General features: G+C 52.7%; 5 protein-coding genes across 5 annotated transcripts; 3 read left to right on the forward strand and 2 right to left on the reverse strand.

Moving 5' to 3' along the window:
- Positions 1–746: 746 nt before the first annotated feature.
- On the forward strand, positions 747–2,181 carry F5Y00DRAFT_269451 (FAD/NAD(P)-binding domain-containing protein; the record flags this gene model as incomplete). Its single annotated transcript, XM_048012448.1, has 2 exons — positions 747–1,193; positions 1,258–2,181. 2 exons carry the CDS (start codon positions 747–749, stop codon positions 2,179–2,181), a joined length of 1,371 nt encoding a protein of 456 aa, XP_047865385.1.
- A 591-nt stretch (positions 2,182–2,772) lies between these two features.
- On the reverse strand, positions 2,773–3,768 carry F5Y00DRAFT_261592 (NAD(P)-binding protein; the record flags this gene model as incomplete). Its single annotated transcript, XM_048011228.1, has 3 exons — positions 2,773–3,027; positions 3,108–3,301; positions 3,366–3,768. The coding sequence occupies 3 exons, from the start codon at positions 3,766–3,768 to the stop codon at positions 2,773–2,775; spliced, it is 852 nt and encodes a 283-aa protein (XP_047865386.1).
- Positions 3,769–4,356: 588 nt separating this feature from the next.
- On the forward strand, positions 4,357–5,178 carry F5Y00DRAFT_235727 (uncharacterized protein). The gene is made up of 2 exons (XM_048007610.1): positions 4,357–4,450; positions 4,503–5,178. The coding sequence occupies exon 2, from the start codon at positions 4,594–4,596 to the stop codon at positions 5,062–5,064; it is 471 nt and encodes a 156-aa protein (XP_047865387.1). The 5' UTR covers positions 4,357–4,450; positions 4,503–4,593; the 3' UTR covers positions 5,065–5,178.
- Positions 5,179–5,998: 820 nt separating this feature from the next.
- On the reverse strand, positions 5,999–7,365 carry F5Y00DRAFT_269452 (putative salicylate hydroxylase; the record flags this gene model as incomplete). Its single annotated transcript, XM_048012449.1, has 2 exons — positions 5,999–6,571; positions 6,637–7,365. 2 exons carry the CDS (start codon positions 7,363–7,365, stop codon positions 5,999–6,001), a joined length of 1,302 nt encoding a protein of 433 aa, XP_047865388.1.
- A 439-nt stretch (positions 7,366–7,804) lies between these two features.
- Positions 7,805–15,386, forward strand: F5Y00DRAFT_269455 (putative polyketide synthase). Its single transcript, XM_048012450.1, has one exon. The coding sequence runs from the start codon at positions 8,194–8,196 to the stop codon at positions 15,256–15,258; it is 7,065 nt and encodes a 2,354-aa protein (XP_047865389.1). The 5' UTR covers positions 7,805–8,193; the 3' UTR covers positions 15,259–15,386.
- Positions 15,387–15,651: the final 265 nt, after the last annotated feature.

The raw sequence follows: 15,651 nt of genomic DNA on the forward strand, positions 1-15,651 counted from the left end.
GCCTGGCTATTATCTTCAACAACGACTACGAAGTAGTTCGCCCTTGTTGAGGTACTACCGCTCCGATCAATAGCGTACAAATCATTCTGTCCGCCTGACAACTAAGTCAATACTAGAAATAATAGTCCGTTATACTTTTTTTTTTTCGCAAGACATCGTACAATACGTTAAGTTACTCGTTTGCCAATAACTTTCTCTATTAATTCACTATTATAAGCTTTGCTAGAGTACGAGAGAGTTTATAATCCTGTTGATATTAGGGTATACCATATTGGGAGGTCCTAGCCAATCGATCGGCAGGTGAGGTTTCCCACCGCCGTAATTTAGTATTTATTTTTAGTAGTTTTTTTTTCACTTAATTTGGTATTATATGTGATGAGATATCTACAGTAAGCGTCTTACGTGCGTGAGCTGAAAGGTGTGCGCTGGACCACAACCAACAAGCAGGATTGTGGTTTCGGCGCCCAGGCAGGGCGAGACGCCACATAGCTGGAGGCACTGCACTGAACCACATAACCAACACATAAGCATCCTTTCAACCATGTCCAGATCCTGAAGCCTGCTACACCGTCCGGATCGAATCTATATAATGAGACTTCTGCAGGTCCGCAGATCACAGTTCGAAACCGGGTAACTCACCAAGCCGACACAGAAAACTCATCCATTCGTTTGATCCAATCACTTCTCTTCAAACCTCACTTTCGATTCGAAAGGTATATAAATATACTTTCTAGATTTAGTCCATCATGATGAGAGCGAACATATTGCTTGGCACTCTCATCTCTTGGGTCTCTCATGGTCTAAGTGCCTCGGTGAATACGACGTCCTTCTCCGCAGCAGACACTATACAGCGAGATATTGCTATCGTTGGCGGCGGCTCGTCGGGTACACATGCGGCCATCCAATTCAAGGATGCCGGCAAGACCGTTGTCGTGATTGAGAAGCAAGCACAACTAGGTGGTCATGTGAAGACATTCACAGCTTCGTCGGGGGTGCGAGTCAACTATGGCCCTTCCAACTTCCAGAACAACACCGCCGTCGTGGATTGGTTCTCCCGATTTGACATTCCCGTCGTGCAGTATGAGCAGCCGGGGGTAGGCGCAAAGTATGCTGATTTCAGTACGGGCAAGGAGCTAGAGAATGGAACGCTCCCTAACCCTGATTTCGGTGCGTACCTCGAAGTACTTGCCAAGGTAAGACCATCTCGATATATCCTGACTACCTAGTAACGGCATGAACTGATATCCGGGCTGCCAGTTCCCATACCTTGAAGACTTTTCGCATTTGCCCGATCCGATCCCAGAGGACTTACTGCTGCCATTTGGCGAGTTCGTCGAAAAGTACAATCTCCAGAGTGTCGCGTATACCATCGCCCAGTTTGCTACTTCAAATGGCAACGTTTTCGAGCAACCAACACTCTACATTTTGAAAGTAGCAGACGTTCCATATATCCAAGGCATAATCAACGGTGACGTACTGGCCCCAGCGACATACGACGCCCAATCGGTGTTTCAGAAGGCTCAGCAAGATCTTGGGTCCGATGTCTTGCTTCGCTCTACCGTCAGCAGCGCAACACGATCAAACACTGGGATCAGCCTCGTCGTCAACACTCCCAACGGGCAAAAACTTATCAAGGCCAACAAGCTGCTTGTCACAGTGCCCCCGAAGATCGATAACCTGAAACCATTTGATCTTGACCAACGCGAATCAGGAATACTTTCTAAATTTCAAAGCAAGGCGTTCTATACTGCTTTACTCAACCAAACTGGTCTGGCTAAGGGTTTCAGTTACTATAACGCCAAACCCGCCGCAGGCCAAACATACCATGTCCCTTCATTGCCGCTCTTACAGTTCATTTGGGCAACCAAAGACGTGGACACGTTCTGGGCCTGGTACAGCTCGGCCACTGAATTGCCAGACGCAACAGTCAAGGCAAATATCATCAAGGATTTCCAGGCACTTGCGCCCGGATCGAAGCCTCAAATTATGGTATTTTCCAACGCCGGCCCGTCGGGCGTAGGCGTGACGGCGGATGAGATCAAGAACGGCTTCTACAAGGACCTTCTTTCGTTGCAAGGGTACAGAAACACGTGGTACACCGGCTCCGCTTGGGTCTCGGATCATTCGGCTGGTTTGTGGAACTATACCAATTATGAATTGGTGCCCAAACTAACTCAGTAATTGTTTGAGGAGATGGGTATACTTGGCATGTGGAAATGGAGTTGAACAGAGTGCATCCCCCTTTGTTTTTAGCATATCCAGTTCTCATCAATAACCCCAAGTTAGCCGCAATAGTCACGTAGTTTTAGTCAGTAGCTTCAATATCAACATTTTACAATCAAACAGCTCAGTCAGGTTTTTGTTATCACATATGAGTTCATGTTAACCTATCTACTGATGTATTTCACCTAAGAGTAATTTATTCTACACCTTTGTTTTGGTCCGACAAGTGAACTGTACCGGGCCGTACTCGCAATCTTGCAGCTTTCAGTTGAGCGGTAGCTCGATAATAGGGGTACGACCACACCCACCAGCACACAGCCCCGCGATCGCATAAGCCGCGAGTTTAGGGTAATGTTTGAGTATGTCGTCACATGTAAAATTGGTAGCTCAATGAGTACAGAACATCCTCAAGTATATAGTTAACTATTCTTATGTCCATGCATCAAAGAGTTGTTACGAAGAGCGAAGTAAATGTGATTTCATGAGTCTATTTGATTGGGGAGTCTTGATCATTCAATTATACACTTGACAAATAATCTACTGAGGAAACTAGTTGGAAGACCAGATAGCCTTGTTCTCCTCAGCGAACTTCTCGAAGCTTTGTGGGGGGTGTCCTGTCACCCTTTCGACATCATTCGATGTCCCCTTCTCGAAGTCTTGCGAAGCCATAACCTCTAGACGGGTTAAAAATCGAGCGAAGTACTCCGACAGACCGGCTTGGACTAGGATGTCAATCCGGCCGGCTTCGTCGAGCTTTACGTGCTCGATCTTGCGCCCGAGAACTTTGGAAAGCGTCTCGGCAATCTGTGAATGCATTTCGTGTTAGTATTGAGCTATGAAACTTTCTATTGAAATGGATGGGTAGATAGGAAGGGTCATCGTACCTGATCGTAAGTCAAGTTCTCAGGCCCGAGTATCCTGAGGTCACTGTTATAGGACTTCTCGTCCGTCAGGGCGTGATAGGCCACCTCGGCAATGTCATCCGCGCTAATGAAGGGGATTTTTCCATCTTGAGCGGCGGTGAAGATCTTGTTCAGCTTGCCGATGGTAAATGCAAGACCCGGTTCAATCAAGTTTTCTGTGGGTTGTATTAGCGATATAAGAATATGAATTAATAAAAGCCAACGGCTGGGGTTACTTACCCATGAACCAAGACGGGCGAAGCACACAGTAGTCAACACCAGACTTGATGAGATGCTCCCAAACTCTGCCCATTCCGTCCTTGCCAATTGTTGCCGAGTTTCCAGCACATAGAACGAAACGATTGACGCCTTGCTTCTTGGCAAGGTCCACGAACTTGTTCATGGGCACCCAAGGCTCGCTAATTCGAGGCTCCATCATGTAGACGGCCTTGATCTGTGTGCTCTCGAATGGCTTCGTCCAGGTCGACTCATCGCTCATGTCAAATTTGACGGTGGGATGACCATCTGACCCAGCACTAGGTCCTTGACGCGAGCCTAGAAGATAGGGCCTCTTGTCCGCAGCGAGCAATGCCGCAACTCGTGGAGCCGTCTTGCCGCTACCGCCAGTGAGAAGAATCGACATGTTGGATAAGGGGGATTTTGCTAATTGTGAAATTGACATTTACGACTTGAATTTTAATTTCTGCGGAGGATAGACAGAAAAGAAAGAAGGGGGTAGGGGGTAGAACAATATAAGTAAGAGGAAGTAGAACAATAGAAAGAAGTGTTGGTAGTTTGCTGCTTACCAACAGTGCTACGCTATTATTCGCACAAACGTTACCGCGCTCTCGGAACTCGAACAGGCCGTCGTCATAACTTTGAACCGTTGTATTCCGTGATCCTACCGGAGATAAGAACATAAAGCATCGCCTCGGATTTCTCCCGGCTGACCGAGCCTGCTGCCTGGATGCTGTTGTGTAACGAGACCAGTCTCCGTGCTGCCGTAACAATGGAATCCATCCCTTGCAGCACTATTTTGGCGTCCAAAATAAAGTGGGTTGATGCACCCAATCAGGGCTTCGCGTTGTGGGAAAAGTTACCTATTTAGGGAATATCTTTTTTTTCTTCCTTCGGATTTATTATTCGCGGACTCGGCGGTTGAGGGATAAGCATGTCAGGTAATCCGCCCCCGGTGGTAATTAGCTCCCGGTAGTAGCGGGATTACATACACGCCGCATCCACGCGTGTCCGGAATACATGGACCGGCCGTCTCTAAGCATGACAGTCTCCGGTGATTGTATATCGAGAGACCAAAGTTTTCAGCGGTAAGACCATCGATACCTTGTAGATATATAAATAGATACCTAATATAAAGAGAGATGCAATCGACTTTTATTCCACACTATTCCAAGATTAGCAGCGCAAACCAACCAACCAACCAACCAACCGTCCAATAAACACTGCAACCATGCCCGTCACACCACTTCCCGCCAGGCTCGCTGGTCCGCCTCTAAGCGACCGTGAGGCCGTCGCAGACATTTGTTACGCCTCCTTTGCGTCCCTCGACCACGGCGACGAGCAGCTCCTCATGTCGGTTGTGACCCCAGATATCCACACCTACATCGCCGGCAAGACATGCAGCGGCGCTGAGGACCTCAAGGCCAAGGTGTTCGACCATGTCGGCAAGAAGCTCGACACGATCCACTACCTGACCAACATGCGCGTCAGTGTCGACACCCCCACTACGGCCCGCGTCACCTTCACCGCGCAGGCCGTGCATTGCCGACCTGGCAAGGGCAACGAGCCGGGTCCTAACAAGTACATGACCGGCGCCAACTACAGCTGCGCGGCTGTCAAGTCGGACGGCGTCTGGAAGCTGAACGATATGGAGTCCAACCATCTTTGGTCCGAGGGCGATCGATCCGTCATGAAAGGTTGAGTCGAAGAAGTGAGGTTGGGCTTTACGCCCACGAGAGATATTGATCGGGAGACTGGAAGCACGGATCATGTATGACTTGGATTTATTTTATCTAAACCTTGCTCGAGTTTATAAACAATCTCAAGTACTTCGCTCTTTGATATATGCCGCATTTCTAGTGATGAAGTAATTAAGCAACTTTAGCTTTGTATAAGAGAGTAGAGACATTAACGTTGTCAACGAAAGTAGGTAAGCTATTAGTAGACTGTAGACTAGCTTGCTTCTGTTTGGCTTCGAGGTTAACTTAGCAAATATCTAAGAGCTGTAGGAAAGCTGCGTTCTGGGACCGGACACTCTTAATCTGTCTAAGCTCGGTCGGTCGTTATAAGGAGCACGCATATTCTCCCATGCAATGCGAAAATATTGCATTGACGCGTCGTGCATGTATGCGTTGTTGATAGTTATAAATTAACCTCGTGTAAAATATTCTCTTGGGATGAATTCAGCAGAGAAATACAAAAAAAACATAATAATGTGGAATGAACTCTTAATTCCAGTCTGATAAAGTCATGAACCTATGCCATGGCAATGCAACCAGAATAGGTCTTAAAACTTCAAGCCGTTTTTATCTACAAAGGTCAGGGCCAAAAGTCTTACACATCCAGGCTTGGCAAAGCTACGTGCGAGTAAAAAAGGATTGCACGGTATTATTAATGCTATAGTGGCTAGTATCGCTATAAATATTGCAGTAATCTAGTGGACAAGCCACTATTCAGCTTTGATCTTAGCGCGTGGCTCGTACAGTATCAAGAAGTCAAGAAGTCAAGAGAAATACAAAATACGGTGCTAAGAGATGCGATAGTGCGAATTATCAACTTATAGGGTGAACAGCAATTAACCAGGATAGCTTAAAAATCTAACTGCCACAAAAACCCAAGCATCTAATAACTTTTCCTCAAGCCGTCAACGGCGCCAAGATATCATAACTCACAATTGTCTGCGCGGCCTTAGCGAGCTTCTGCTTGAGCCCCTCGGGGTCCCGCCCATCTCGCCACTGGTACATCCGGCCGATCTGAGCAGAGTTGCGAGGAACCCACTGGCCACGCTCCAACCTGGCCCGACTATAAGTCTGTAGCGCCTCTCTCAGCGCGTTGGCTGCAGTTTCGCCGTTCAGGGTCTCCCGCTGAGCCTGCACCGACTCCAGAACCTTGCAGACTACGAGGGCGTCTTCAACACCCGTGCAGGCGCCGATCCCCAGGAATGGAGTGCTGGCATGCGCCGCGTCGCCGACGATACAGGCGCGGCCCCGTGCATACGTCGGTGGAGGGTTGTCGGTCATATCGTAGATTCCCCACTTGGTCATTTTCTCCGGGTAGAGCTTCCAAACGTTGGCAGCATGTGGACACCAGTCCCTGAAGATTCGCTCGACCTCGCCACGGTCGGCTTGTGTCGTCATCCTGTTGGGGTCAGGGAACTCCTCGGCATCGTAAGCAAAGATGGCAATGTTCAACAGTGTTCCGCTCATGACCTGACTCAAGTGTACTGTCATTAGCAACCTCGTGCGCATATAGAGAGGGTAGGATGTCTACGAACAGGATACGTCAGCAGGCATGCATTCGGACCACAGTGCATACAGCCGCCCTTAGCAGTCTTCTCGCCCATGGCGGCAATGCCGACATCAATAGGGACCATAGTGCGGTAGGTAACATTGTGCGTGTAGCCCGGCCGGCTAGCTGGATGGTCGGCGCCTAACATGATTTTCCGGGTGCTCGAGTGGACGCCGTCACACCCGAGCAAAACGTCAGCCTTTGCCGTGCTGCCATCTTCAAAGTGGAGAATGACCTTGCTGTTCTCTTCGTCGTCGTAGCTTACGAGCTGCTTTCCGAACACGGCGGCCCCTTCTGGCAGCAGGGCCCCCATCTCCTTAAGGAACTGCGAGCGCACGCAGCCCCAGAACAGGAGCTTGTTGTTCGGCGTCCGGAAGAGCAGCGCCTTGGATTCGTCCTCGGCGTCCTCTCGGGTACGTGGGCTATAGCCGTCCCAGTAGCTGTTGCTCGAATTGGCGTCCGTCTTCTGGCTGATGCGGCCCAGGATCTCTATGAGATCAGGGTTTATCTGTTCCATCCACCCCCGTGCTGCCTCGGTGAACGCAAATCCGGCGCTGACCTCCGTCCAGGTTGACGCGCGCTCGTAGATGACTGCCTTGATGCCCCGACGATGCAGGCCCAGCGCCGTAATGACACCGACTATGCCACCACCCACGATGGCCACCTCAAGAGAAGGTGCACCGCCGTTGATGTGGTTGTTGCTGCTGCTAGCCATGGCGAAGATGTTAATGATAGGACCGAATAGGACGATAAAATTGTTTATTGGACTGAGAAAGTTGTCGATAAAGCAACACAACAAATATCTACCTACCTTCTATTGACTACTCACTGACTACCTAAGGTAGCGAACATCGTGGTATGTATACATAAATAGGTAGCGAGCTTGGCAGCGCACTAAGAAGACAGGTTGATAGACTGACAACTCAAAAAATCGACTAAGTTGCGTAACGGAATATTCATGCGGTTGGTTTCTGCTAAGAATAGTATCACTTACAGCTGAGCCCGGAATTTTGATTCCCCTTGACTTTCTCATGAAGAATCTGTTATGAACAATCTATTAAGACCGGAAGGATTCGCTGTCAGCTAGAGTGAGCAAAGGGATTTCATAACTTGTCGCAATAACTTTTGCGCAGGAGGAAGGCTTACGGCAACCCTTCCCACCTTCGGGACGAAATAACAGCGAATGATGACCGCGACGAACGACGCCACTAGTCGCCACTATTCCGATACACAGACGGAATGTGCGATGTTGGGACGCGGAAGACGCTACCTTCTGAAGGAACAAGGCTGGCTCATGGGCGTCTTACATAATTATGAGGTGTCGCTTGAAGCCTCCATCTTATATCTTATATCAAGTCGACCTTGGCTAGCCACGAGCATAGACTTGAACGAGGATACGAATAACCCTAAGATGTTCTTCACATTACTTCGCTACTAGACTACTATATGCCCCCACTGTTAAACATTATATCATCCGCTATGCTATCTGGCTTTCCCTAAATAACACCGATATTTATATACCCTTTCAGGAGATTGAGTAACAATGACGGCCTCCACCATACCCACCACTTCTTTAAACACGCGCAAGGCGAAGAGCTTTGTTTTTGGAGGACATATCGGACCACAGAGCAAAAAGACTCTGGAAAAGCATGTACGACAGATCTTGAATGGACCTAATGCGAAATGGATGCTGGATACGCTGGCAGACTTGCCACGGTACTGGGAAGCCGTTATAGAGAAGATCCCAGAAATGGCCGGGACGATGCAAGGTGCCCGTCTACTGGCCGATTTCGAGTCGTGGCTCCGAAATGGAACGGCGACCGACGACTCTATAGCGTCAGACGCGGAGATACCGGATATCTGGATCGGCTTTATGATGATCGCTATTCAGCTTGATCAGTACTGGCGGTATCTGGAGTTCCGATTCAACGGCCCGGCTGGAGGTGTGGACGACCCGCAGGCAGAGTTGGTGCAGCAGCATCAGTCTACCGGAAGCGACAAGGTCGAGACGGTGGGTTTCTGTGCTGGAATGATCGCTGCCGTAGCTGTTGCAAGCTCCCACAACCGGCGGGACTTTGAGAAGTACGGTGCCGCGGCACTACGCATCGGGGTTATGATGGCGGCCCTAGTAGGCGCCTGTGAAGAGTGGAGTAAGGGCCTCGGCAAAGGAAGATCCGTCTCGTTGGCTACGGCGTGGAGGACTCCCAAGCAGGGCGAAGATATGGCGCGCATTGTTGCGTCCATGTCTCCCGATGCCTACGTCTCCGTGCTTTTTGATGAGTCTCGAGCCACCGTGACGACGTCAGAGCGCCTCGCGCCAAAGCTGATAAGGCAGCTTCGGGCGGCAGGTGTCACGACAATACCGCTCGCCTTTAGAGGCCAGCTCCACACGCCCGGTGCGGAGCGGGAACGCCATACCAACGCTCTGATCGAGATATGCCACGCGATGCCCGAGCTACAGTTTCCGGATGCTGCCTGTCTGGCACTGCCGACTTACCTTGATCACCCCGAGGGGAAGCCGGTCTCGGCCGAAGAAGTCGACTTGATTGGTATGGTGTTGCGGTCCATCCTAGCGAATCAATTAAGCTGGTCCAGTACCGTTTCGAAGCTTGTGGCGAACGGGGAGGACGTCTCGCTAATTTCCTTTGGGCTTGACCGCCCTCTGCCGGCCACCGTTCTGGGCCGCTTTGGCCCGAAGCAGGTGCATTTCGAGGACCTCGTAGACCACATAAACAAGTCTCTAGAATCCTCGCTCAGACTCCGCCCAAGCAACCGCGCCGGTAACCACTCGAACGGTATCGCGCAAGGTCAATCCGCAGAACCGAGTAGACTCAGTGTCAAGCCGGAAGAAGACCAAGATGATGTGATTGCGATAGTGGGCATGTCCGTGAAGACGGCGGGTGCCGACGACCTGGAAGGATTCGGGGAGATGCTTAAGACCGGGGCGTCGCAGCACGAAGTGATCACGCGTGAACGGATGGTTCACGACATGATGTACCGCGAAAACGCCGACGCTGACCCCAAGAGGAAGTGGTATGGTAACTTCATGCGCGACCCAGACGCTTTTGATCACAAGTTCTTCAAGCGCAGCCCACGTGAATCGATGGCTATAGACCCGCAAGGCCGACTCTCGCTGCAAGGGGCGTACCAGGCAGTCGAACAATCTGGGTATTTCAACGAATTGGCAACTACCAGCGCGTCCGAGCACCAAAGACGGAAGCACGTAGGAGTTTACGTCGGCCTCTGCTCTTTCGAGTACGAGATCAATATTGGCTGCCACCCGACAAGCGCGTTTACGGCGACCGGGGGCTTAAGAAGCTTCATCCCCGGTCGATTATCGCATTATTTTGGTTGGACCGGGCCGGCAATGACGGTCGATACAGCATGCTCGTCGTCAACGGTGGCCCTTCACACGGCCTGCCGGGATCTGCTGTCGGGTGAAGTCCCGGCCGCGCTCTGCGGTGGCGTCAATGTCTTAACAAATTTGCAATGGACACAAAACCTCGCCGCCGGTAACTTTATCAGCCCGACGGGCCAGTGTAAACCTTTTGATACCGACGCCGATGGTTACTGCCGAGGTGACGGAATCGCCTACGTGTTCTTGAAGAAGCTATCTACCGCTGTAGCTGACGGCAATATGGTCCTAGGCACTATACGCGCTACGGGTGTCAACCAGAACCTCAACTCCACGCCGCTATTTGTCCCCAATGTGCCTTCGCTATCGACATTGTTCAACGACGTGATTCGTAAGGCCCGCGTGGAGCCGCGTGACATTTCGCTAGTCGAGTGCCACGGCACTGGCACGCCGGTCGGAGACCCTGCGGAATACGAAAGCATACGTATGGCTGTAGCTGGTCCTTTGCGCGATACCGTTGTGCCCGTTGGCTCGGTCAAGGGTAACGTTGGCCATACCGAAGGTGCCTCTGGAATCGTCTCCTTAATCAAGGTCCTCATGATGATGAGAGACGGTTTCATCCCTCCCCAGGCTAGCTTCAAGAAAATGAATCCTCATATCCACGCGCAGCCATCAGATATGATGGAGGTGGTCACGTCGTTGCGGCCCTGGCGAGAGGACCGGAAAATCGCCCTCATCAACAACTACGGCGCCTGCGGAAACAACTCGAGCGTGGTGGTTGCCTACACGGCTCATAAACCTACCAGACCCCTTTCGGCTGGGTCAGCACTGTCATCGCCGTCGGCGCCTCGATTACCCTTCTGGATCTCAGGCCTCGACACCCGTAGTATTGCGGCCTATAGCACCACACTAGCGCCCTACCTACGATCGCATACTGGGCCCGAAGATGGACAAGCGACGCTCGCGGATGTGTCGTTTAACATGAAGCGACAGTCAAATCCCGGTTTGCCTCAAGGGCTGATCTTCAGCTGCACTTCATTGGCCGACCTACAGGAAAAACTTTCTCAGGCAGCCTCAGCTACCACGAGCACAGCTGCCAGCATCGGCATTGCCCCAGTGAAGCCCGAGCGGCCCGTCATCTTGTGCTTCGGAGGTCAAGTATCAACCTTTGTTGGGCTTGACCGCGCATTGTATGAAGGTGTAAGCGTATTACGCCATCACCTAGACAAGTGCAACGTCGCTATCACGTCCAAAGGCCTGGATAGTATCTACCCCGACATTTTCTCATGCGAACCTATACGGGATGTAGTCAAGCTCCAGACCACGCTCTTTGCCATGCAGTATGCCTCCGCCAAGAGCTGGATAGATTGTGGGCTTATCGACAGGGTGGTATCCGTCGTAGGCCACAGCTTTGGTGAGATTACAGCACTCTGCGTCGCGGGCGTGCTCAGCCTGGAAGACACGGTTAAAATAATTGCTGGTCGAGCTAAGCTGGTACGGGACGCCTGGGGACCTGATCCGGGAGCTATGATTGCTATCGAAGCTGACGAGGCACTTGTGCATGATATTCTGAAGGAGTCAAACCTCAAATCCGACGGGTCGGCCGACATCGCCTGCTATAATGGTCGCCGCAGTTTTACCGTCGCTGGATCGACACAAGCCATCGACGCTTTTTCCAAAACGCTAGCTGAGAAGAGCAGGATGGTCGAGGGGGTCAAGAGTAGGCGTCTGAACGTTACTAACGCCTTCCACTCCACATTGGTAGAGCGCCTCGTGGACCGCCTGGGAGAGCTCGGTAAAGGAGTTACCTTCAACAACCCCGTCATTCCGATAGAACGTGCTACTAAGCATGGTGATCCGGCGGCTAAACTGGATTGGGGCTTCGTCGGTTCCCATATGCGCCAACCGGTCTTCTTCGATCATGCCGTACAGCGGCTCATTAAGAAGTACCCGCAAGCCATCTTCCTCGAGGCGGGTTCCAGCTCGACCATCACCGTCATGGCGGCCCGCGCACACGCCCAAGCGGCCTCCAAGACTTCTGACGCAATCCACTTCCAGTCCGTTTCCATTACGAATACCAAGAAGGGTTTCGACGGACTCACGGACGCAACTGTGGCCCTCTGGAAACAGGGCCTGCGAGTGTCTTTCTGGGCACACCACCGGCTCCAGACAGGCGACTACGCACAGCTCCTCCTACCGCCATATCAGTTCGAGAAGACACGCCATTGGCTCGAGCTCAAGTCGCCCAGGGAGGAGGTCATCAAGGCGGCCCAAAACATGATAGCCACGGGAGGCAATGGGCTGCTGCTGACAGGAGGGGTATCACGATTTGCACAGCAAGAACACGAGGACCCCAAGACCCTACCTCTATGGAATTTCGTCGGCTTCCAGGACGATCCAGCCAACAAAGGACACAGCACCAAGAAGCAGGCGAAGATAGCGCGGTTCCGTATCAATACGGCCTCGGACAAGTACCAGCGTCTATTCTCAACCCACGTCATCGCGCAGACGGCGCCCATGTGTCCCGCCACGCTCGAGATCGATATAGCCATCGAAACCGCTTTCAGCCTAAATCCAGACTACAGATCGAGTGGATACTCGGCGGTGGTACGCGACATGCTTAGCCATTCACCCATATGCGCCGACTCAACGCGCGTTCGCTATATCGACCTAAGGCCCCTCAGCAATACCGAAACAGAGTGGCACTTTATAATACACAGCGTGGGGGATTCTACTACACCCGCTACCGAGAAGCACGCCGAGGGACGGGTCCACCTCTGTTCGCCCTCCGAGCCGTCCTTCGTCCAGGAGTTCGGGCGCTACGAGCGCGCGGTCAGCCACGCGCAGTGCCGGGCCATCCTACAGCTAGGTCCGAACGACGAGGGCGTAGAGGCGCTCCAGGGCCGCAATGTATACCGGGCCTTTGAAGGCGTCGTCGACTTCGGCCCGGTGTACCAGGGCGTGCGATCCGTGGTGGGCCGCGATGGCGAGAGCGCCGGTGTCGTTCACAAGCGTCACAGCGGCGACACCTGGCTCGATGTCCCCAAGGCCGACTCGTTCGGCCAGGTCGCGGGCATGTACGTGAATCTGCTGACGGACCTCCCGGCGAGCGACATGTACGTCGCCACCGGCCTCGAGCTAACGATGCGCTCGCCTAAGGCACAGACCGTGACGGATGGCCGGGAAAACGGTCCCGGTGTCTGGCACGTGCTTGCCCGCCACGCGCGCCAATCCGACAAGACCTACGTGACGGACGTCTACATCTTCGACGCCGCGACGGGGGCGCTGGAAGAAATCATCATGGGCCTCCGATATGTTCGCGTCGCCAAGGCTACGATGAGTAAGATACTGGCGAGGGTGACTGTGGATAAATCGGTTGTGAGGGGCACCGCAGCGTCTGTGCGGTCGTCTGCCCCTCCTGTTACCACCCATTCCCCGTCTGTCGAGACCAGAAGTCCCCAACCAGACGCAAATGTACAAAGGGACAGTAACAGAAAGGCAAAAGCTACCGGCAGGCACGATATCACAGAAGAAGTGCGCAATGTAGTCGCTAACGTTTCCGGCATCGAGGCTAGCGAGATGACGCTTGATAGCGATATGGCTGACCTAGGTATCGACTCGTTGATGGGGATGGAGCTGGCACGCGAGGTCGAGAATACCTTCAAATGTACGCTCGACCAGGCCGAGCAGATGGAAGCTACAAATCTTCGTCAGTTCATTGCTTGCGTATCGAATGCTTTGGCTAGGGCTGGAGAGGGGTCCGGTGTGGAACGAGAGGAGGAGGACGATGATGATGTTAGCGACGATAATGAGAGCGACTATGACTCGGCTGCCACCGGAGAGGGTGACAGCACAGCTCCGGTCTATGACACAGCCTCTGATATCTCTACTCCGGATGACGCGCCAGATTTCACCGCTGCCAAGAGGTTAGTCCCTAGCTCCCTGTCAGCTCCGGCTTCGACAACTGACGCATCTGCCGCAGAGGCGAAAGTGCTTAATAGGGGCGACGTAGCGGCGCGTGAGGCAGAGGCAGAGCGCCTAGTGGCTGCTTACACAACAGGATGGGAGTCGGCCCTACTCGAGGCCGCGGCAGACCGTACAACCACCACCCGTACCGGTAGGAGAGCCACGGTAGTTGTAACAGGCGCATCGGGCAGCCTTGGGTCACACCTTGTCCAGACACTCGCCGTGCGGCCGGATGTCGAGACTGTCGTATGCATCAACCGTCCCGTTAGCAACGTTCCCGCGGACAAGCGGCAGGCGGATGCGCTGTTGTCGAGAGGCATCAAGCTGTCCGCGGCCGCGCGCGCGAAGTTGCGGGTGTACGGTACCGACACCTTTAAGCCGCAGCTCGGTCTCCCAGCTGAGGAGTATGCCTGGGTGGCGCGACACGGCACCCATATCATCCACAACGCGTGGCCGATGAGTGGCACGCGGCCGCTCAAGGCTTACGAGCCCCAGATCAGGGTGATGCGGAACCTGTTGGACCTGGCTCGCGACATGGCGACAACCTCCACCCCACGCAAGATCGGCTTCCAGCTCGTCTCCTCCATCGGTGTGGTCGGCTTCTCTGACGGGTCCCACGTGCTCGAGCAGCCTGTGTCCATTGCCGCAGTGATGCCCAGCGGCTACAACGAGGGCAAGTGGGTGTGTGAGCGCATGCTCATAGAAACACTGCGTCGCCACCCGCGGTTCTTCCGGGCCTCGGTAGCGCGGCCGGGTCAGATCTCCGGGTCGACCGCCAGCGGCGTCTGGAACCCCGTCGAGCACTTTCCCTTCCTAGTGAAAAGCGCCCAGGCGCTCAAGGTATGGCCCGACCTTCAGGGGGTGCTACATTGGTTGCCCGTGGATCGGAGCGCGGGCGTCATGGTCGACCTACTGAGAATCGAAGACCATGATGGGATGGCGGAGGTTTGTCCGGTGTATCACATCGACAACCCCGTCGGCCAGCCGTGGAAGGACATGTCAACGGCTCTTGCAGCCGCCCTCGATATACCTTCACGCGGTATTATTCCTTTCCAAGACTGGATCAAACGGGTTCGACAGTCGCCTCTCTCCGAGAAGGAGAATCCGGCCGCCCGAGTCATCGGCTTTCTCGAGGGCCATTTCGAGCGCATGGCATGCGGCGGTATTATCTTGGACACGCAACGAGCAAGTGAGCATTCTGAAACCATGGCCATGCAAGGGCCAGTAAGTGACGAGGTGGTGCGGTCTTATGTGTCGGCTTGGAAGACGTCAGGCTTTCTTGATTAGTTTGTAGTAGACATAGTTGCCTAACTTTTCCTTTCTTTTAGACGGCTGGTTATTGTAACATCATTAGAAGTCAATTATGTACACGCAAATTATAGAATTCAAATGGCCTTTTACTAAAGCCATCTTCATTGAGCTTTCAACATTGTGCTTTGCCCAAATTAGGGTGGTATCCTTCTAAGTTTCGCCTCCAGGGAGTTTCGACCTCTTTCAACACTACGTACTTCCGCTGTGGCATGCTCCGTAGGGTATGAGAAGAGTAAGCAGATGATGAAACGCTGGCAACGGAAAAGGGGTGGTATCACAAGCAAAGGTAGCGCGATGGTTGGTAAAGGAAATGTTTAAGGATTGTTTCCAGAAGACTACGAGAATATATCGTCTAAGCTATTTCTATAT

Source organism: Daldinia vernicosa (assembly GCF_022497035.1).
Source record: "Daldinia vernicosa strain CBS 139.73 unplaced genomic scaffold F5Y00scaffold_20, whole genome shotgun sequence".
NCBI classification, from domain to species: domain Eukaryota; kingdom Fungi; phylum Ascomycota; class Sordariomycetes; order Xylariales; family Hypoxylaceae; genus Daldinia; species Daldinia vernicosa.